The following is a 24,387-nucleotide window of genomic DNA, read 5'->3' as shown; positions in this document are numbered from 1 at the left end:
AAAAGAAAGAGGAGGGGTAGCAGTGTTCTTCAAAGTCTACAGTGACATTCAGGAGAGCTCCATTGCAGGGCCCTCTTAACAACATTTTGGACTCCCGGGCAAAGCATTGCACCGGGGCCCCTATATATACACATATATATATATATAAAATAAAAAAAAATGATTATATATATGGGCCCTGCAGCCCAGGGGAAACCCGTCGGAGGCAGCAAAACCAAAAAAAAAAAACCTGAAAAAAAAAAGACAATACTTACCTTGCGGTCAGCTGGCGATCCGGCTCCCTCCCTGGCCTCCTCCTCCATCACGCTCCGCAATGGATGTCTGGCGGCGTCATGCCCGACATGCACTGCGAGTAATTGATTCTGTAGGGAGAGAAATATGCCGGCCAGCTGTTCTAACACTGAGAAAACCCATCATATGATGATAGAAAGGATGCAATATAAACTCTTCCCTGGATGTTATATAAACATCTGATTGGTTGCTATAGGCAACATCTACACTTTTTCAAACCCGCAGTTTAGTAAATATACCACCAGGTATAGTTAGGACAAAATACACTCAGACAGTTTACTTATAGGCCCAGGTCAAAGATAAAGATTACAATGAGCAGAAAACTGTGTGATATCCCTGGGCTGCACTTTGATGTGGACGCACATTTCACTCAGACAGCTGTGTCTATACATTGCGGCCACAGATGTACATGTGCGTCTGTGAAGTCCCTTGACATTGAGATTGTCTTTATTATATTTTATTACATTTATTACTTTTATTTTTTTATTTTTACGTAAATCGAAGTGCGCCTGGAAATGTGATTCTCCTCTGTTGCGGAAGGTGCAATATACGTTCCATTGAAAGTATAGGATGAAAGTCGATCTTCTCCGTCTGACAGCTGTGCCCTCCAACTTCTTTGTGCTTTGTAAATCAGTTCTTTGTTGGAGGTCACTTAAGACGTCTGGTTTCAGTTTTGTGATTTTCTTATGGCTTAATATTCACATTATATGTATTATTATATCATACCCAATTATGATCTGTACATACTGTAAAATATTTGTACATATCTCCAATTTTTAATTACTGCATCTTGATAATGGTTGTAAATAAGTTTATGGTTGTTTATTAGTTTAGTAAAGTATACAGTATGTTAGATTAAAATGTATAAAAAGGTATTAAAACAAAGTTTAAAATAACGAAACTCACGCACACACCAATATATATGACAATGGTTAAAGGAGTTGTCCATATTCAGAAAACCTGCTCTGTGTATAGTGTTCCCTCATATAGTGTGTTGGTAGGCATTCACCCCCCTCCTACTTCACATCAACAGTTGCCCTATTATATAATTACAGATGCCAATCACATGAGGAGAATAAGGGAGCTATGAAAGCAAAGAACTAATCCTGTCTGGACAAATCAGTTACCTAAAACAGAAGGTGTGACAAATGTGATGAATAACTTGATTGGCCACAGGTCCTGTCCAATCAGGTGCCTCATTCACTACACACCTCCAGCATGAGTACATTGCAGTTTCATAGCCTGGGCTGGTAATTCCAATCATATCACTCTGCTTTTCCTCTACATTTGCCTGTGGCCAGATAATGGTGTAGGTGTCGGAAGACAGTAGGGGCGGGGTCCCACACCAAAGCACTATATTTGAGGTTGGGAACACTATGTAAATTCTACAGCTACACCAAACAAACGTCAGATTGCTTCTCTATGTATACTCTATAGTTTTGTCATATTTATAGTGTAGTTTTGCAGTCTCTGTAGTACATTAAACAGGTCTCATCTTCATTTCGGTATATTTGTAGTAGTATTTCCATTCTTTGCCTGATTTCCAGTTGATGCCAGAAAAGCTATCGCTCTCTGTTGGCAATTTGTATACACTGTTCAGGTTTGCATGATAGCAGTTGCTAAACCACCATGCGCCATCCCATTTTTTAGCACAATTGTCGTCTTTGTCCCCATCATTATCCTGATCAAAGGTTGTGAATAATCTGTCTCTGTGGTAGGCCATGGCGTCCCCTGGTGAGATAGAAATAAAACTTTATTAGACACCTGTCAGAGTACATAAATAGACATCATAGGTACATGCTGGCACTGGTCTTAATGACTAGCGCTGACTTGGACGGAGCTGAGGCTCCTATGCGGGCATTGCACTGGCTTACTGAGGAGACAGAATTGCAGCAAGCCACCCATTGTATGAACAGTGTGGGCTAAAGATGACTATACCCTGCGCTATAGAAGTTAATATTCGGCTTGTAATTTAAAAAAAATAAAAAAACGAGGAGCAAAAAGATCAGCCAATTAAATATTAATCTGTATTTTGAACCTCAAAGTACCAATCACCTGTGGCGGATTTGCTGCCACTGCAGTGACTTTCTAAGAGACATCTGCTGAGCAAGAGTGGGTCCAGTTTCACAGCTCAGGGATGGATTTCCATCACGTATCGTATGCACAACTGAGGGGATCCTGGAGAACCCTCAGTGCAGGTCATCAAACTGACAGGCTCATAGTGAACGGCTGTCTACACCCTTATTATCAGAGTGATGACACATTATTTAGAATAAGGTGCATTCCTAGGCAAGTATACCATGAAACAAACACTATTTTGATTGATAGATTACATGAATAATCTACTCGTTATAACACATGTACACATCACTACAAAAAGGCGACCAGTAGCAAAGCCTATTATTACAGATAAGGGTAGCACTCAATCAGTTTGGTAACTATGTATTAGAGTCTCTCATTACAGTTATGAATTAAAACCACACTGCACCCCATTGTTTCTTGAGCTATCCCACTTATCATAGAAAGGGGAGAGACATAACAGAACTAGAAGCTTTGTGTTCTAGTTGCTGTTGCATGTCTGGGTCCTAAGCAAGAATGGATGAATCACCTCCTGAAATATTGCCCTCTGGTTGCCTTACTACTGCACGGTAGTGGCCAGATCTGCATCTTCTCACTACATACAGTATTGGAGGAGCAGGTCCATGGTCTCAGCGCAGATGGATGCATTTTCTAACCCGCAACCTGTCGAAGGTAAAACCCCTAGCCGAGGTCTGCAGTCATTTCTCACCAAACTATTTCTCAATACTGCTTTTAAGAGTTCCCTGCTATCTCTGTCTCCTCCTGTGGGCTGTTCCCTCTGGAAACAAATTCCAGCTTCCTAGTGGCAATCTGGCATGGTGGCACCATCTTTGCAGTCACTGGTTCTAGTTTTGCACCATTTCAGGCAACTGACAAATACCTCCTGGCCTCCACCATTGGGAAAACTGTTGACCCCCGCCCCCCCAGGGGTATCAACAAAAGGAGAAGGAAATATTCCTGTACTACTGCTTGTGAAACACGTTTTCTATACATACTTTGGCCCTCAGGCACGTGCAGTAAGGCTGAGTGTGGGCTTCAGGAGTGTGGACCAACCTCCAAATATCACTGTGATGTTCTGCGGATGCCAATAACCAGGGGAGGAAAATATATGATTTCTGTCATCATTTCATTGCCCCTCCCACTTGAATGTGTATATAGTGTCAGGCCACACCCACATCTCTCAATGCGATTTATGAAAATTAGGTAAAAATTACAATCACAAGTAAAATAAAGTGCCCTTAGTTCCTGTATGTGAGATAAATAAGTCTCTGATAAAGTGTCTCTCAGCCATTGAATCAGAGTTTAAATAAGAAGCTTTGGAGTGGAAAGGTTGCAGATAAGTATAGCTGGTTATATTACTCCTTTGCTGGTGGACTGATATGCTATTCTTAGACTGAAGAGAATAGGGACAGTGTGGGGAGCCCTGAAACCACATGTATAATGGATACTTGTGTGTAGGGGATGTCTCCTTCAAAATTGCCAATTAAAAATAAAGTATTATTATGCTGAATAAAATAGATGTATACCCATTGTTAGTATTTATGCTCACCTATATTTCCATCTGTGAAGTTTCCAAGTAATAACATGTATTTATCAGATTCTCCCAGGACTTTGAAGGATGAGTATTTGGCAAATACTTTTTTGTGTTTAAAGTCATACAGATCAATCTGCATTTCCCATCTCCCTGTGAGGAAAGCAAGAATGGTTCATGTCAAAAGTCCACAAAACGTAAATTGGATGGATACCACTATGATAATTGCTTTACTAATATTGATCAGACAGGAGGCTCAGTAATAGGTGTACCAAATCAAAAAGAATAATCTGTTCACGTACATTCATACCCCGCTGCTGCCGAGTCTCCTGGTCAATTAAAATAGATAATTAGATTTGGCCAGGGATATCCATTCCCTTTGAAATACAAGAGATAAATTCATGATTCAATGTTAAGTCATTTCTGTAAAGGGAAGCTGAAAGGGGCTGACTGCACTATTCTTCATTGCAACTACTGACACACATAAGTGCATTTGCATGATGTAAAAATGCTTCTTGGTACAAAATTGAGGCCATGCACATCCACACAACTTGCATCTGTATTTAAACGTACCCATATCTTACAGTACAGACAGCATGCACATGCATATTAAGTACTCCCCTTTGAGATATGTATTATTTTTAACAGATTTTAATACTTAATACTTAACGATTGTCATATCTTTGCATTGGGCACATATACCTGCTAGGCTTTAGGTAGTGCATACTGTATCTTGAGATGCATGCAACTAAAAGGACAGATGTGGAAATGTGTGCAAACATCATCTTTGCTCACATATCAATGCGCCATCTTTACTTTAACTTTGAACCAGGTACGTCATATTAAATAGCTTAAATTATGTTGAGATCCTTACATTTTACATATACAATAGCTCTTTATAGAAGTCACCTTGTATTTTAAAGTAAGTGATCCTTTGATTAAACTTTTGTAATATAATATTAATTCTCACTTTTTGCTGTAAAGATGCTCAGCTAGACACATGGACATGTTATTGTCACTCACCGGACCGTGAGTGCCTCTTCCCGGACATTTAGGAACCGTGGCCGTCCTCCATCCTGAGGGTCTGCGCATGCGCAGCCCTTTCCTACCCTTCAGTGTATGTCCCTTTAACTTAATTGGCAGATCAGGCAACACTCCCTATATTAAGCACCTGTGGTCAACACCACGTTGCCTGATCTTGGAGTCTCATTCCCTATGAGTCTCTGAAGGTGTTCCTGTATTCCTCGTGTTTTCAGCGCTGCTGATTCCTGTGGTTTCCAAACCACTTCTACCTCTGTGGTTTCCAAACCACTTCTACTACTGTGGTTCCCATACCACTTCTACCATCAACTGTATCATCGTGACTGTTAGCTGATTCCTATCCGCTGCCTCCGTGCGCTACAGTCTTCCAAACCACTTCAACGCTATTACTTATCATTGTGACTGTTTGCTGATTCCTATCCGCTGCCTCCGTGCACTTCAGTCCTCTAATCCACATCATCGCTATTATATTTCACTGTGACTGTTTGCTGGTTCCTACCCGCTGCCTCTGTGCACTCCAACCGTTACTTTACATCCACTCACCTGTTCCTCATCAACTCCGTGAGCTGATTCCTATCCGCTGCCTCCGTGCACTACAAGCCTTCAGCCTGCAACTCTCCTGTGTTCATTATCGGGACTGTTAGCTGTTGTCTATCCGCTGCTTCCGTGCACTACAGCCTCCAGCCTACAACTCGCCTGTGTTCATCATCGTGACAAGTTAGCTGATTCCTATCCGCTGCTCCTGTGCACTGCAGCCTCTTCTCAGCTCTCCTGTGTTTCCTCGAGACTGCTGCTCTCATTGCCATTTGCTACTCTCCGTGATCAACAGCTCCCGGTCTACTCTGCTCTCCCGTGTTCCATCGCTACTGACAACTATTGGTTGCTACTGGTTACCTCCGTGTACCGCAGAGTCCTGCTGCTGCTGACCGCGCTATCATCCATCTACTGCTGATCCGCTCTCCACGCCTTCACGTGTCCCGCAGGTCTACCCTCCTGTCTGCATTGGATTTGTATCTCATCTACTACTCCTCTGCTGGATCATCTCCACTCTCCTGGGTCCTGCGTGAGTCCAGTTCCACGTGTTATTGATTCCTGTGGATTCGTGTCCCTGTTGGTCTACTTATCTGTGCGCTGCACCTACTGACCGCTGCCTCAGGTATCCTGGGACTTCTCATCCAGCCGGCCTCCTGCCGCTCAGGTATCCCTGCACTCCTATCTGACTGCCTGCTTCTGAACCACGGTATGCATACTTCTCATTGACTGTGCTGGTGTATTGCATATCTTGCTGGACTGTGTTGGTTCTCCTCTGGAGTCTGCTATCCGCTGAGTCTATTGCCATCATTGACTGTGTTAACTTGTGCTGGACTACTTCAAGAGACTTCCTATATTTGCAGACCTGTTCAGTCATTTATATATATATTGTGCATGTTACTGTGGATCGTATATAAGGTGCCTGTGTATATCCTGTGTTGCAGCCTCTCCCCGATCTCCTCCTCACATATATATTCAGTGGTACAACTTGCTAGGAGCAGACCACTGATCCCTGTTTCCAGTATCACCTGTTCCAGTATCCTCTCACTTAGCAGTGGTACAACTTGCTATCGCAGACCACTGACTCCCCGGATACCTCCACTAGGATTTCATTCCTTCACTCAGACAGCGGTACAACTTGCTACCCGCAGACCGCTGACTCTCATCACCTCCTCGTTTCTGTTGGACATTCCTCCTCACTATAGCAGTGGTACAACTTGCTATCGCAGACCACTGACTACCTTCACGTGTCCTTGTCCTACAGTTCCTCGTGTACTATTACCTCCATATTACCAGTGCTGCTAGTCATAGACTTTCCTGAGCACCTCATCATCTGCTGTTTCCTGTTCCGTGATCACCCAGCTACCAGAGTACCCTATTACCATCTACATTGCTCTGGTAAGCCTACCACCTGGTGATCCCTGGGTAAAGACTCCTAGTGCCCGTGACAGTAAGATCAGGCCATGACAGACCCAGATACGGAACCTACAGCCAAAGAGATGCTGCAGCATCTGGTCAGCCGTATAGAGCAACAGGATGCCCGCCAACAGCTGTTACTTCAGTGTTATCAATCATTAACCTCCCAAGGAACATCTGGACAGACAGTGACAGCTACTACTGAGGCTCCTGTGCTTTCCTCCGCTTCCCCAGTGCCATCCCAGGTGTCTACAGCTTCTACGCTTCACCTGCCTACTCCGTCAAAGTACGATGGGGACCCCAAAACTTGTAGGGGTTTTCTTAACCAATGTTCAGTCCATTTTGAGCTCCAACCTCAAAATTTTTCTACCCATCGTTCCAGAGTGGCCTATCTTATCTCTTTGTTTTCTGGACAAGCCCTGGCTTGGGCCTCCCCTCTGTGGGAAAGAAACGACCCAATATTGCAAGATAGTGCCAAATTCATTGCTACATTTCGAAGTGTGTTCGATGAACCAGGTCGTGTGACCTCCGCTGCTTCCAGCATCCTCCGTCTGCGACAAGGATCTCATACAGTAGGACAGTACGTCATTCAATTTAGGATCTTAGCCTCTGAACTTCAGTGGAACACTGAAGCTCTAGTTGCCGCCTTCTGGCAGGGGCTCTCCGATAAAATTAAAGATGCACTGACTACCCAGGAGCTTCCTTCGTCACTTGAAGATCTGATCTCTCTTTGCCATCGTGTTGATATGAGATTTCGTGAAAGAGAGGCTGAGAAAACAACTTCTGCTAAAGCACCTCTTCGTTCTAACCCTCAATTTCGTCCAGTTTCACCCTCTGTGATTCCCATGGAGATAGGACGTTCCAAATTATCTTCAGAGGAGAGGAAACGAAGAGTAAAGAATAGACTCTGTATCTATTGTGCTGATTCCACTCATATGCTCAGCTCTTGCCCTAAGAGATCGGGAAATGCCAGGCCCTAACTAGTTCTGGAGAGGTGAAGTTAGGGTCCCTGGAGTCCTCTCCATCTTCCATGAAATCTAAAGTCTGCGCCTTTGACGTTACGATTTCCTGTGCTACCAAAACCTTTGAGTCACAGGCATTGATTGATTCCGGAGCAGCAGGAAATTTTATTTCCAAATCATTAGTAAATCAATGGTCTCTACCTGTGATTACCTTAAAAACACCCATTACTGTGACGGCTATAGATGGATCACGTCTCATCAACGGTCTCATCACTCAGAGTACGTCTCCAGTAACCCTTCAGATTGGTGCCCTGCATCATGAAGAAATATCGTTTTTAATCCTTCCTGTTACGACAAGTCCAATTGTCTTAGGCCTTCCATGGCTTCAGTGTCACTCTCCCCAGATTGACTGGCGCACCCCTCAAGTCATGTCTTGGGGGCCTGAATGTCACCATCGTTGCCTTTCCCAAGTCATTCCTCTCAAAGTACAGCAATCTTCCATCTCATCTACCTCACCGGGACTCCCTCCTCAATATGCTTCATTTACTGATGTTTTTGATAAAGCTCAGTCTGAACGTCTTCCTCCTCATCGTTCTTGGGATTGTCCGATTGACCTTCTACCTGGCAAGACTCCCCCCAGGGGCCGGGTCTATCCACTCTCGTTACCTGAAACTCAAGCTACATCTGAGTATATACAGGAGAACCTCCAGCGTGGGTTTATTCGACCTTCCACCTCTCCCGCTGGAGCTGGGTTCTTCTTCGTTAAAAAGAAGGATGGATCGTTACGCCCTTGCATAGATTTTCGTGGACTCAATGCCATTACTATCAAGAATCGGTACCCCATTCCGCTGATCACTGAGCTATTCGATCGCATCAAGGGAGCCCGTATCTTTACTAAGTTGGATCTTCGTGGTGCCTACAATTTAATCAGAATCCGTTCCGGTGACGAATGGAAGACAGCGTTTAACACCAGAGACGGGCATTACGAATATCTGGTAATGCCTTTCGGGCTGTGTAATGCCCCCGCTGTTTTTCAAGGTTTCATTAATGAGATCTTCCGGGACTTATTATATGTATGTGTCGTCGTCTACCTGGACGACATATTGATCTTTTCACAGGACCTGCCTTCTCACCACCAACATGTGGCAGAAGTCCTTTCCAGGCTACGGAAAAATTCATTGTTCTGTAAATTAGAAAAATGTTCATTCGAATTACCCCAGATTCCATTCTTGGGGTATATAGTTTCCGGAGTTGGCCTGAAGATGGATCCCGACAAGGTGAATGCTGTACTACATTGGCCCCAGCCAACTACTCTTCGTGCCATCCAGCGTTTCTTAGGTTTTGCCAATTACTATAGACGCTTCATTCAAGACTTTTCTTCCATTGCCTCTCCTATTGTGGCCTTGACTAGGAAGGGGGCTAATCCTAAGCAATGGTCACCTGAGGCTCTTCAAGCCTTTCAAATACTAAAAGAGTCCTTCGCTTCGGCTCCAATCCTTCGACAGCCTGATGTGACACTCCCCTTCTTCCTGGAAGTAGATGCCTCTAATGTGGGCTTAGGAGCTATTCTCTCCCAACGCTCGGAACAGCAAAAATTTCATCCTTGTGCCTTCTATTCTCGGGGTCTCCTGCCCGCTGAGAAGAATTATACTATCGGGGACAAGGAGTTACTGGCTATCAAAGCTGCATTAGAGGAATGGAGATACTTATTGGAGGGAGCTCGCCATCCGGTGACGATCTTCACAGATCATAAGAACTTGTCATATCTCCAGTCTGCCCAATGCTTGAACCCTCGTCAAGCAAGATGGTCTCTTTTCTTTTCCCGTTTTGAATTAATAATAACCTTCAAACCAGCTGCCAAGAACAAAAAAGCTGACGCTTTATCTAGAGCTTTTATGACGTCCTCTGATATAGAAGAGGTTTCCAACCATACCATTCTAGACCCCAAATGTATCTCACTGGCTGCTTCATCCACCAAAACGCTACCATTTGGGAAGACCCTCGTGCCTCCTACTCTAAGGAGGAAAATCCTTTCGTGGTTCCATGCCTCTCGTTTTTCTGGGCACGCCGGTGAACACAAGACCTTTGAGATTCTCTCTCGAAGTTACTGGTGGCCTTCAATGAGGAGAGACGTCAAAGAGTTCATTGCTTCCTGTGAGCTATGTTCCCAGTTTAAATCCTCCCGCAGAACTCCAGCAGGGTTGCTGCGACCACTACCCATTCCGTCCAAACCGTGGACCCATATTAGTATGGATTTCGTTACTGACTTACCACCTAGTAAGAATCATAACACTATTTGGGTAGTGGTGGACAGATTTTCGAAGATGGCTCATTTCATTCCTCTGGCTGGTTTGCCTTCCTCGTCCATTCTGGCTGAACATTTCATTAAAGAGATCTTCCGTATCCATGGATGTCCGTCTGAGATTGTGTCGGATAGAGGAGTACAATTCGTTTCCAGATTCTGGCGAGCCCTTTGTAAAACCTTGGGCATACGATTAGCACTCTCATCTTCTTACCATCCGCAATCCAACGGACAAACTGAACGTGTCAATCAAGATCTTGAGACTTTTATAAGGATGTTCTCATCAGCCAATCAAGACAACTGGGTAGAGTTGCTCCCTTGGGCTGAATTCGCCCATAACAACATGTATCACCGAGTCATCATCCAAAACTCCATTTTTTGTGGTCTACGGTCACCATCCGTCTTTTCCGGAATTTCCTGCCCTCCCGCCCACCCAAGTTCCTGCGGTGGAGATTGCTTGTCAGACCTTTAAAAATATCTGGTCTCAGGTCAAAACCTGTTTAAAGAAGACATCTATCAAATATAAATCTTTTGCAGATAAGAAGAGGCGGGCTATTCCACCACTAAAAATTGGAGATCGTGTCTGGTTATCTACTAAAAACATTCGTTTGAAGGTTCCATCTATGAAATTCGCCCCTCGTTTTATTGGTCCATATAGGATCATTCAAGTAATCAATCCAGTATGTGTGAAACTTCTTCTTCCTAAGAATCTTCGGATTTCCAATGCCTTCCATGTGTCTTTACTCAAACCTCTTATCATCAACCGTTTCTCAACTCCTCCCTCAGCTCCGCAGCCAGTTCAAGTTCATCAGGAGGAGGATTTCGAGATTACTGAGGTACTGGATGCAAAAATTTCGCGAGGAGTCCTCCGTTTCCTCGTTCATTGGAAGGGCTTTGGTCCTGAGGAGCGCTCTTGGATCAAAGCTGAAGATCTTAATGCTCCTGCCCTTTTGAAGAAGTTTTATTCCAAAAATCCGGACAAGCCCGGTTCCAGGCGTTCTGTGCCCACCTTTAAAAGGGGGGGTACTGTCACTCACCGGACCGTGAGTGCCTCTTCCCGGACATTTAGGAACCGTGGCCGTCCTCCATCCTGAGGGTCTGCGCATGCGCAGCCCTTTCCTACCCTTCAGTGTATGTCCCTTTAACTTAATTGGCAGATCAGGCAACACTCCCTATATTAAGCACCTGTGGTCAACACCACGTTGCCTGATCTTGGAGTCTCATTCCCTATGAGTCTCTGAAGGTGTTCCTGTATTCCTCGTGTTTTCAGCGCTGCTGATTCCTGTGGTTTCCAAACCACTTCTACCTCTGTGGTTTCCAAACCACTTCTACTACTGTGGTTCCCATACCACTTCTACCATCAACTGTATCATCGTGACTGTTAGCTGATTCCTATCCGCTGCCTCCGTGCGCTACAGTCTTCCAAACCACTTCAACGCTATTACTTATCATTGTGACTGTTTGCTGATTCCTATCCGCTGCCTCCGTGCACTTCAGTCCTCTAATCCACATCATCGCTATTATATTTCACTGTGACTGTTTGCTGGTTCCTACCCGCTGCCTCTGTGCACTCCAACCGTTACTTTACATCCACTCACCTGTTCCTCATCAACTCCGTGAGCTGATTCCTATCCGCTGCCTCCGTGCACTACAAGCCTTCAGCCTGCAACTCTCCTGTGTTCATTATCGGGACTGTTAGCTGTTGTCTATCCGCTGCTTCCGTGCACTACAGCCTCCAGCCTACAACTCGCCTGTGTTCATCATCGTGACAAGTTAGCTGATTCCTATCCGCTGCTCCTGTGCACTGCAGCCTCTTCTCAGCTCTCCTGTGTTTCCTCGAGACTGCTGCTCTCATTGCCATTTGCTACTCTCCGTGATCAACAGCTCCCGGTCTACTCTGCTCTCCCGTGTTCCATCGCTACTGACAACTATTGGTTGCTACTGGTTACCTCCGTGTACCGCAGAGTCCTGCTGCTGCTGACCGCGCTATCATCCATCTACTGCTGATCCGCTCTCCACGCCTTCACGTGTCCCGCAGGTCTACCCTCCTGTCTGCATTGGATTTGTATCTCATCTACTACTCCTCTGCTGGATCATCTCCACTCTCCTGGGTCCTGCGTGAGTCCAGTTCCACGTGTTATTGATTCCTGTGGATTCGTGTCCCTGTTGGTCTACTTATCTGTGCGCTGCACCTACTGACCGCTGCCTCAGGTATCCTGGGACTTCTCATCCAGCCGGCCTCCTGCCGCTCAGGTATCCCTGCACTCCTATCTGACTGCCTGCTTCTGAACCACGGTATGCATACTTCTCATTGACTGTGCTGGTGTATTGCATATCTTGCTGGACTGTGTTGGTTCTCCTCTGGAGTCTGCTATCCGCTGAGTCTATTGCCATCATTGACTGTGTTAACTTGTGCTGGACTACTTCAAGAGACTTCCTATATTTGCAGACCTGTTCAGTCATTTATATATATATTGTGCATGTTACTGTGGATCGTATATAAGGTGCCTGTGTATATCCTGTGTTGCAGCCTCTCCCCGATCTCCTCCTCACATATATATTCAGTGGTACAACTTGCTAGGAGCAGACCACTGATCCCTGTTTCCAGTATCACCTGTTCCAGTATCCTCTCACTTAGCAGTGGTACAACTTGCTATCGCAGACCACTGACTCCCCGGATACCTCCACTAGGATTTCATTCCTTCACTCAGACAGCGGTACAACTTGCTACCCGCAGACCGCTGACTCTCATCACCTCCTCGTTTCTGTTGGACATTCCTCCTCACTATAGCAGTGGTACAACTTGCTATCGCAGACCACTGACTACCTTCACGTGTCCTTGTCCTACAGTTCCTCGTGTACTATTACCTCCATATTACCAGTGCTGCTAGTCATAGACTTTCCTGAGCACCTCATCATCTGCTGTTTCCTGTTCCGTGATCACCCAGCTACCAGAGTACCCTATTACCATCTACATTGCTCTGGTAAGCCTACCACCTGGTGATCCCTGGGTAAAGACTCCTAGTGCCCGTGACAGTTATTCTGTATAGAGGATTTCCTTTCTCTATATACTTGCATTTAATAATCTGAATGAATGTCCACTTCCTTGATCTAACATGAGATTTCCCTTGTTTTATTTTAAAAAAAATAGATCTACAAACTATAGACTATATTTTATTTTTAAAATTGCCTAAAAATGCGATATTCCTCTCTTTTTTTTATTGCCTCCTACCAGTGTAGAATGTCATTGAAGGATCCCACCATTACCCTGTTCAAGTCTCCAGATCATACCATTTGATGTGATGACAAGCAGGAAGCTTTCAGCATTGGACGATTGGATCATCCTAGAGAATGGAGCAGCTATGATCGGAAGTGTTTAATGAACTTGGCATCATATTGGATGGCTGTATCATCCCTGTCCAATCAGATGCTAGATTTATAATACGCCTCTCAACATATTTGAATTAACTGACCAGCGCACACACCAGTGCTGAAAGCTCTTTGCTCCTCCTCCTGAAAAAGCAGACAGTACACATAATATGGTCAGATCTCATACCAAGTAGCGATGGTGGTCCCAGGGTCCACAATGATTGGTAGTTAATAAAGAGTGGGGTTGTTGGAAGGTCCAGGAGGTAGCGATCTAGTAAGTTGCTTGTTTATTATTGGATCAATTTTTATTTTTTTTGCATATTTAATAGTGTTTATTGACACATGACTTTCTGTGATGGTTACAGTGCTTACTTCATTTCTCCCTTTAGTTATAAAGAAGACGATGCAGGGTTGGTGATTGTTACCTGATGATGTTAACCAGTGAAGATTGTCATTTCCCAGCCAAAACTCATTCAAACGACTTCCAAATCCAGTCTTGTAGGACTTCCAGTCACGGTAGAAATCCACTGAGCCATCCCATCGTCTCTGGAAGACCTACATTAAGAAGAAATATGCTTTTGGTTCTTATTCACATGTGTCTATGAAATGAAACTCTAGATATATTTCAGTGAAATGATCCCTTTTGAGAGAGAACCATGATTGCTCTCTAACCTCGAATCTACCATTGAATATTGTCTGAATTTAAACTTTGTCATCTTTGATTGTTACCTTGATTGTTATTTTGCAAACTTTGATTGTTAGTCCAACTTTTTAAAACAATGTTATTGCGAAAGTGAGCAATCCAGAAAGAGGTTAAAGGGCAAATTTAATGGGAACTCAACCTTGTTCAATGTTCATCTAAGAGGGAACTGTGATTTCAACTTATAATATAATTACAAATAATGACTGTAAAGACAGGTGTTAGACAGGTATATGATAGAACTTCCTGACTCCAAAATGGCTATTGGTTTATATACTAATTGTGACAGCCAGAGTTTTGCTATCAATATTCATTGACGAGTTGAAATTTCTACATTTATGTCTCCTAGTTAAGTGTGGTATCACAAAGGAGAACGTGAACGCTGCACTTCTCTAAATATGAAGATCTTATAAGGGCTATTCTAATTCTATATCATTTAGATGCTCAAATTCACAATTTGTCCTGAACCTTTTTCAAGGATGCCACAAGATTCCGTTATAGACTTATGATCTACATAATGTTGTGTCCTCTGTAGACACAGAGACATTACTTTCAGTCTCTTCTAAGTGATTTATAAACAAGTTATATATGAAAGACCTCAGGATCAAACCTTGCAGTAAACTGTTAGTAACACTGGTTTAGTATAAATCATTATCAGCAATTTCTTTAAAGTGACTGGGCTCTCATAAACCGTGCTAACTACTACTGATAATATTGTTGTTTAATATATATTCAAAAGTCTGGAAGACTTACAATCCAGCCTCCTCCATCGGTGTCCATATCACAAAGGACTTTTAGAAGCTTACTGCCATCTGGGTAGATTGTGTACCAGTCACTGTGAATGTGTCCTTTATCCTTCAGCTCCTTACAACTCCTGGGATCTAGAACAAATGATGCATAATGCAGACACTATTGTTATATATAAAGTATTTTACTTTTGTTCCTTTCACAAACAATAGTTTTATCAGTCATATCTACTTAGGTCTTCATCCTGCAATTGACAATTGTCCTGTGCCTAAAGGGTATATTGCAATATAGGAATTATTATTATTACCAATTATTTATATAGCGCCACTAATTCCACAGCGCTGTACAGAGAACTCACTCACATCAGTCCCTACCCCATTGGGGCTTACAGTCTAAATTCCCTAACACACACACACACACACACACAGACTAGGGTCAATTTGATAGCAGCCAATTAACCTACTAGTATGTTTTTAGAGTGTGGGAGGAAGTCAGAGCACCCGGAGGAAACCCACACAAACACAGTGAGAACATACAAACTCCACACAGATAAGGCCATGGTCAGGAATTGAACTCATGACCCTAGTGCTGTAAGGAAGAAGTGCTAACCACTTAGCCACCATGCTGAGGACCAGACTTAAAACTACGTTGGCCATGTTTCCAGTGAGGCAGACTAATGAGCACTGATATCTAAAAGGGGAGCAGTGGTTAATGTTGACCAATTATCCCTATCACAGTTGTATTTTTAATCTAGTATTCATGCAAATAGTCTGTGGAAAAAATTTAGGTGAGGAGAGGTATATTATTACCTCTCCAAGGGCCTCAGATTCTCCATTCCCACTCACCTGGTATACACTCGCTGCTCGTCACTGCATGTTGTGCCCATGATGTCATCAAGCCTCTATTTAAAAAATGTTGGCCTTTGAGCAGTGCCTAAGTAACAGGTCCTGTGCCCTAGTTGTTTGAGAGGCTCTAATTTTCAGTTGAATTACCGTGCACAGGCTTGGCTTTAATTTTTGACTGTTAGCTTGTGACCCTGAGGCTTTTTACTTGTGGAGAATGCCCCTGACCTTGTACTGGATTTCAATTTAGTGTGGGAGCTGCCATCTTGACCTAGCTCTTTACCCACTAATCTCCTCTCTTTCAGCAGTTGCCTAGTGAGACCAATCTGTGGGCCATGATCTGTGGGTTCCCCTAGACTTGTGTCTAAGCAATGTCAATTCAGTATGTTGTGTATGGCGCTGTGGAACCTATGGGGTGCCTAACAAATACATAATAATAATAATAATACAGTTGTCAGTTCACATCTGTGCTTGTCGTGGCAGAGTACATCAACAACACCGCTGCCTTATGACACAAGCCAGCCCTTAGTAGCATAGTGCAGAGCAGACCGGGATCAGAGACCTGACAGATTGGGTAACTGCTACCGTGCAGCTAAGTAAACATCTGTATTTTAGTTGAACATACTGAACTCTACCCAAAATTACATTTTACACTTTTTTTCGTGCTCTCCTTTAAACCTGTTTATGTGAACGTTGCCTAAATCTGGTCGCACGGACTGATAACTGAATGACCGGATCTGTGCTGCATTGGGACACACGCGTATAAGGTCAATTCGGATAGATGTGGTCACTTGGAGTTCAGGCTTAAAGACATCCAATCAGGGGGCACATTAAGAACATTAAGGGGCTCATGTAGAGTTGGATGCAAGCATATTGTTTTGGGGCAAATTGGGCTTTTTGGACTACACATACTCACATAAAGTTGTTACTTTTCCATACCTATGTAGAGAGAGAAGCTGGGAGCGTGTAAGCATTGGCCGAGTACAGTATGTGTGTTCACACAAAAACGCGGCTCAAGCAGAACACAACAAATACGCATTTGTGCCAGTGGCGTATAACTTGCGAGTGCTCGACGCATTGATGATGATACCGATTGTCAGTCACTTCTGGTTGAGATTCCTCCCACTAATACTATTACTATTATTAGTGTGGCTGCTGCAATTTATTCACAATATTTAATTGATATTTGCAATTAGTCCTTGACATGAAAGCAGATTCCTTTTTCATTTTTTTAAAGGGATTCAATGGATGTTTGTATTTAATTGCACTTAATTAGTACTTTTTAATTTAAATTTGCATCTGTATGTAATTGTAAATGCAACTGTAATATTTATTAATAACACTGTTCAGAAACAGACAGACTGTCTTAGGTATATGATTCATATATACAGCGGTTCTCTCCTGGCGTAAAACTGGCGCATATGATAACCTTGGAAAGCAGGATGCAAGTTGTGAGCGACTCGGCATACTACGCAAAATGCTTCTTTTTGGGGCGCATTTTACATCTGCGTTTTAGGCAAATGCGTCAAACTCCATATGAGGCCGTGATTCTCGTTCCAGCCCTACAGCATTGAAATCTCAATGTTTTTTGTGATACATTTATTAATTAAGGTTTGCATATTATTTTAAACTCTTTACAACAATTAACTTTTGCCATGTAAGTATTATTTGCTTATTCAAGATGTGGCTTTTATTACTGAACATGGGTGAGATAGTAATTACAATTTATACTGCAGCCGTGTGATAATAGACCCATATTTGCAGGTGACATTTTTATTTTTGCTGACCATATAGAGTACAAATCAGTCACAGTGCAAAATATCGTGCTTCTTATCAGATGGTCAAGAACGATAGGCATGTGCGATGCTGCCATGTTTAGCAGCTTTGTAAATAACCCCCATCATCATCACCATTTATTTATATAACACCACGTGAGCAGGGCCTTCTCACCTCTGTTTAACCCAGTTTGTTTATTAGTTTACTATGTTTGTCCCCAATTGTAAAGCGCTACGGAATATGTTGGCGCTATATAAATAAATGATGATGATACCGCAGCGCTGTACAGAGAACTCACTCACATCAGTCCCTGCCCCATTGGGGCTTACACTCTAAATTCCCTAACATACACACAGACTAGTGTCAATTTTGATAGCAGCCAATTAACCTACCTGTATGTTTTTGGAGTGAGGGAGGAAACCGGAGCACCTGGAGGAAACCCACGCAAACACGGGGAGAACATACAAATGCCACACAGATATGACCATGGTCGGGAATTGAACTCATGACCCCAGCGCTGTGAGGCAGAAGTGCTAACCACTGAGCCACCGTGCTGCCCATCAATCAGCCTTCCCGCAGCTCTGCCCGCCTTAGGCTGATATGGTGGAATGGGTATAGATTAGTATAGAGCCACCAAGTTAGCATTTTCACATGTGTGGATAGATGCCTCTTGTATGGGGTTTTATAAAGGGTGTTTCAATTATTTGTGTTTTGTTCTGTTCTAAGAGTACTTTTTTTTAATCATACTTTCTGTTAATGTATAAACCATGTGCACGTTATTAGTGTTGGTAAAAGTGATGTCTAATATTCATGTTCATTGACCTTACTGACCGTATGAGGCTTGTGAACCAATGACTCCTCCTTCTCCTAAAGGAAAAAATACATGGTTATGTTAGAGAATCCATTGAGATAACAAATACAATGTGAGTTTATCTACAGTCCTATAATCCACCCTGATCCCTTGAGTTAGCATTGGGCAAGTTATTTGGAAACGAAAATACCAAAATTAAAATTTAACTATGTTGCAGAGCTGAGAACAATGGTGTTGATAAATGCCCCTGGCCCCCATTGCAAAATTTGAGCCACTTTCCTGCCACCAAAATTTCTCAACACCTAATAGATTGCACCACAGACCAGCACTGCTTCCCTTCAAAATTTACAAAGTCTCATATAACTCAGGCTTGCCCACTCTCTCCCTGAATGCCCAGGAGACTCCCAAATTCCACCTGGGCCAATGGTAGGCTGTACTAGTATTGGTTCCAAGAACAGGGACGTAAACAAACAGCTCCGAATGAAATGCGGCACATACTTGTCTACTCTCCCGTTATGTCCTGGAGACTCCCAAATTTCAGGGAATCCTCCCGGACTCCAGGGAGAGTAGGACTTCTGGATCCTGCTACTCTTACTTGAGAAGAGGGTAGGGGTAGCTGCTTTGATGACGCGTTTCGCTGCAAATCATAACCATAACCCTGCCCCCCGGTGAACGAAAATGCGTCGCCATAGCCTTCCTGGCGGCTGCATGATTGATCTCGTCATTGTGCAGCAGGGGGTGGAGCCTAGATGACGCAAAAATTAAAGAAGCAAGTATGATGCAGTAGGTAGGAATTACAGCTGGACCCCTTCTGGTAAACAATGCCACTGCAACACTGACTGTCTTCTTTCTGAATGACTGTCACACATTCCTGTGCAATGCCAGTTTTGTGAAACGAATTGGTGCACTTAAATTGCCTTTACATATTTATTTTTAATGATTAGTATTATTCAACTTGTTTGACCTTTTTTATTTTGCTGTTAAATTGAGAAGCCCTGAAAATGAGCAAACCTCCCCTTTTACAGGCACTTGTGTATCCATCATCAACAGCTATTTATATAGCGCCACTAATTCCGCAGCGCTGTACAGAGAACTCACTCACATCAGTCCCTGCCCCATTGGAGCTTACAGAGAGAGAGACTAGGGTCAATTATGATAGCAGCCAATTAACCTACCAGGAGTGGAGAATAAGCCTTATATATTAAAACACTTGGGGTGAGGGACATGGCGAATGTTCTAATGAAAATCTAAACCCAAATGAGTTCAACAGAGAAATATTTAAGAACTATATAAATTTCAGTGGATAATCTGTCACATGAAAACCCTATATAATTCACCATAGTTACATAAATAAAATGGGAACAATGGTTCCTATAACCCATTGGCCACACACAAAGACTCAAGACAGAATATTCCATCTGCCGTATCACAACTTCTGATTTGATCTTGATCTTTTTTTTAAACCCAACAATGTAGGGATTCGGGACAAATCTAATGAGAAATAACAAAAATGGCTGAAAAAATCATCACATGTGTCACTTGTATAATAGACTGGCCCAGAATTCAGGCTCATCTAATGGCCCATTCACACAATTTGCCTAATGCAAACCGATAAACTTATCCATGAAAACCTATCTGGATCTAGCTACAAAGTACTCACCTTTCTCTCCTTGAATGCGCTCGCCACTGTCACCTGTCCAAATACAATAATACAATAAGAGAAAATAAGAATTTGTGTATTCCAAACTCAAAAAAAAACATGTACCTGGGATGCTTGTGCTGGACATAATTTTATGTTATCTGGTTCCACATAATGGGGTCATAGTGGGCTGGATGCATTTGCGCACAATCATATTCAGGAAAAGACACACGCATGAAAAAATGTATTATGGGGGGAATTCAATTAGTCGCGAGGTGTCTCCAGAACGTCTGCGAGACACCTCGCGGTGGAGATTTGAGAGAAAACTCTGCACATTTATACTTGAACCCCATAGAGGTGCGACGGAAACTGAGCTGAAATTTCTACCATAACTGCCGAAAATGTGAGCGTTGCGTTGTACGCGTACAGTATTGTCTACATGACCGCATCTCAAGTTGTATCCAGCTGTACAACACTAGTATTTGCACAGGGTGTAGCAAGTTTGTTCAGGAATATCAAGTTTGTATATTTTTGCCCCACGATAACGTAGAGAAAGTGTGGAGATGTGGCTTGTCAGTGTTAGTAAATTAATGTGAAAGTCACATTATCCTATTTGTCCACAATATAAAAATGTAATGAGGTGAGATGTCATACACACAAGAGAGAACAGTGTCTTGATTGTAAGTATTTCATTACACTTTGGGGCATATTCAAAAGTAACGCGGCTTGCGCACTATTTCCATTATTACGGCACCTTAAATGCCGGCTTTCTGCTTGCAGCTCAGGGAGCTGCGAGCTGAAATCCGGGTTAGAATTACCGTAATAACAGTAATACTTGTAACGCCGCGTTACTTTTGCGAGTAACGTGGCTAATTGAATATGCCCTTTTATATGGTAAATGTGACTTTTAATTTATTAAAAATACAAGTATAAATTAAATACTAAAGCAAACAGACGTATGTTGTTTTCCTGTGTAAAAATCACATAACATCACCTTTCCTGTTGCAGTTTAAATGGAAATACCAAAGAAGTAATGCGAATAGACAAGTACAACTTTATATTAAATAGCAGCCGCAATAATGACTTCAGTACTATCACCTAGAGAGGTCAATTGACAACCAGCCAATCAGAAATGGCCTGCTAGTGCTGCTGATCGCCAATCAACATCATTGTCAGCTTTTTCATTTCTTCTACTTCAGACATGGTTTGATCCAGAGGATTCCTATATCTGAATTTTGTCCAATAACTAATGTCATGGATCACGCTTAGCCACGAGTTAATAAAATAAAAATATAAATATATGCATGCTTGCTAAAGCACCCTCCCCCCTTCAATATAAATTGGGAATCTATTGTGTACACAAAGACTTTGCCCCTGTCCATTTACCTGGCCTCATCTGAGATGGATGTTATATATCAAGGTCAACTTACATGACACTCAATATTCCACATAGCCTTACTACCAGTGTACGGTAAAACAAGGTGGAATTTTAGCGCTTGAAAATTGGATGAACGTTCATCTGTACATGAGCTCCAAATATTTAGACTTTTGCAGACATGCACATTGTAGTTTCCTTCTGAAAATCCACAAATATTATGCAAACCTTGTGTTTTAATAGACCTTGAGCTTAGAGACTCGGGGCATATTCCTACTTAAGTGTAGTGACTTCTTCAGAAATGACTCCAATGAGAATACACAGCAAACTTAGCACCAACCTTTTGGACCTTGTGAGCCAGTCAGTCCAGTGTCACCTTTAGATCCCTGTTGCCCTAAAATGATTACATATCAAGTTATAAATATAACTACATGTAAGTATGTAGTATGGTTAACATGACTCCATTATTAACGCTTTCAGAGATCATTATCTGCACCAATAGATATTTGTGTTCATTATAGTATGACAATAGTGCTCTTGTGTCACCAACCTTTTATCCCAGTTGGTCCAGCTTTTCCTGGATATCCCTTAGGTCCCGGTTGCCCTAAAAATATTAAATTAGAAAGTAAAGCACATATAAAGTTTACATAAATACACTGAAAAGCAGGAGAAAATAATTGGCAGATTTAATGAGTTACATAACTGGATCAACACAGCTAGAACTTATAATAGGATGAATTTGATGGAGTTTTGTCTTCTTTCGACCACACTAACTTTTTAATACTATATACATACAGTACGTACAAAGACATGCAGATATGTAAAAATAAATAACTAAAAACATATATTTATTCACAGTAATCTTCAAAACTTCAAGAGTTAAAAAATGTTTCAAAATTAGAAATGATTTACAAATGATTGAATAAAATGTTAGTAGTTGTTTATTGCACTTAAACTTATCCTTTAAAAATATAGTCAAATTTTCTTGAACAATACTAATAATTTTAAATGTATACCTTCGCCAAACAGACTTACACCTTTAGAAAACCTGCTGAACTACTGTCTTTCTAAATGCAAACACTAAATTAAGAATTTGTAACTAAGGGCAGAATTTATGGAAAAAGTGTGAGAAAGATCAATTAAGAGTATTGGAAGTGTCAAGGTTGTGATTCCATTGCACAAGTACTGATGTGAATGTCAAATATTCTCTGTACAGCGCTGCGTAATTGGTGGCGCTATATAAATAATGATGACGATGACCTCACTCACCTTTCATTCCTCGTATTCCAGTTTCACCTTTTTGACCCGCAGGTCCAGAAATACCAGGACAACCTCTGATAATAGTCATTGTATCAGAGTCTCCAACTCCCACAATCTTCACTTCTAGAAAAGTTTTTAATTATCAAAACAGATTAAAATTGTAAAAAAATAAAAATAAAATAAAAGTGCAAACTTTAAAATTATGATTAGTAAAGATGGTCAAATTATTCTAAGCAGTTCAATCGCATTTGGCCATTTTGAGGCCCTTAAACTTGATCTGGGGGCCAATTTGTATTGGGTTTGACAGTCGCCTCTTAAATTGCAAATTTCAAAGTTCATTTTGCAGCTCACAGTTAAAACAAAATAAATTAAAACAAACTATAAAATGTTGCCCATTCAAGCTTAAATGACAACATTTTATAGTGTTTTTAATTTTTTAATTCACACAAAGAACATATAGAATAAATTGTTAAACATACTACACATTGTAGTCATTTAAGCTTGTTTGCTTTTCTCAAATTTATCGTACAATTTTGAATTCAACAAACCGGTTTTGCGAAAAATTCCAACAGCCCTCAGGATAAGTGCATTTTTCATTCAAATTTTCTCAATAAAATATTTAACACAGGTCATATATATCGAGAAAACTATACTAAAGTAATAATTTAGCAATGGTTTGAAGATATTATGCAAAAAAGTTGCATGAAGCTCTAACTACATAGTGCTCATTTTGTTTAATGTTAACCGTAATTTGACAAGATTTACGAAAATAAGTGTTGTGTCTATGCCCTTTGAATCTCTGAAAAACGTCAAAATGCACATTCAGCTAAAAAGGAAAATTAATAATAAGCACAAAGACCATATAACCCTATAAACCTATTAGAAAGAGTCAAAGAGAAGCCCTTGTGCTATATCAGTCATTTTAATAAATAATTATAAATGCATTTTTCCCCCACAAAGGCTGCATCTTGCATTTGTGTGAGATAAGTATAATAAATACATTTCCCAATGCTATTCTTGCAGCAATGTTTACACTCCAAGGCAGAGGTAAGAGAAGAGCGCCCCACTATACAAGGTAAGTCCATCAAGCTACAGTATTGAGTCCATTCATGCACCCTTCAATCCCATACCTCCACCGTACACATTGTTCCTATTAACATCCAGCAAAGGAAAGTAAATGTTCCTGTAAGAACGCAGCCAGCATAAAATATCGTACCTCAGGCTCACCACTAGCATTAAACACAAGACTCCACCTGAATCCACCTTGGCACCCCTACAGACCTGAAAAAGACAAGGAACTTCCATTCCTCCCAGAAGGCAGCAACAAAGGACCCCACACAGAAATCCTATGCATCAGTGAACACGGTCAACACGCCCTATAAATTGTATTTTGTATGGTAGCAAACCAATAGACTTACAATTCTGTTATCTGTGATGGCACAATTAGTAACATTGTATTTAGTTTACTATACCTGGACATGTGTCCTCTGCATTACTTAGAGTGGTCACCATAAACAGCAGCGTTGTCACGGGCACTAGGAGTCTTTACCCAGGGATCACCAGATGGTAGGCTTACCAGAGCAATGTAGATGGTAATAGGGTACTCTGGTAGCTGGGTGATCACGGAACATGAAATGATGGCCGATGAGATGCTCAGGAAAGTCTATGACTAGCAACACTGGTAATAATGAGGTAATGATACACAAGGAACTGTA

At 42.0% G+C, this 24,387-nt stretch overlaps 1 protein-coding gene across 1 annotated transcript; it reads right to left on the bottom strand.

Moving 5' to 3' along the window:
* Window positions 1–1,098: 1,098 nt before the first annotated feature.
* On the bottom strand, window positions 1,099–24,190 carry LOC142101291 (ficolin-2-like). The gene is made up of 10 exons (XM_075185650.1): window positions 24,145–24,190; window positions 22,682–22,795; window positions 21,963–22,016; window positions 21,753–21,806; window positions 20,059–20,091; window positions 18,419–18,454; window positions 14,976–15,103; window positions 13,948–14,077; window positions 3,920–4,054; window positions 1,099–2,022 (listed from the first exon to the last, which is right to left on the bottom strand). Exons 1-10 carry the CDS (start codon window positions 24,182–24,184, stop codon window positions 1,772–1,774), a joined length of 975 nt encoding a protein of 324 aa, XP_075041751.1. The 5' UTR covers window positions 24,185–24,190; the 3' UTR covers window positions 1,099–1,771.
* Window positions 24,191–24,387: the final 197 nt, after the last annotated feature.

The sequence above is a fragment of the Mixophyes fleayi genome, chromosome 9 (genome assembly GCF_038048845.1).
Source record: "Mixophyes fleayi isolate aMixFle1 chromosome 9, aMixFle1.hap1, whole genome shotgun sequence".
NCBI classification, from domain to species: Eukaryota; Metazoa; Chordata; class Amphibia; order Anura; family Limnodynastidae; genus Mixophyes; species Mixophyes fleayi.
Note: the sequence above shows the minus strand (reverse complement) of the source record. Positions and strands in the feature narration are given on the sequence as shown.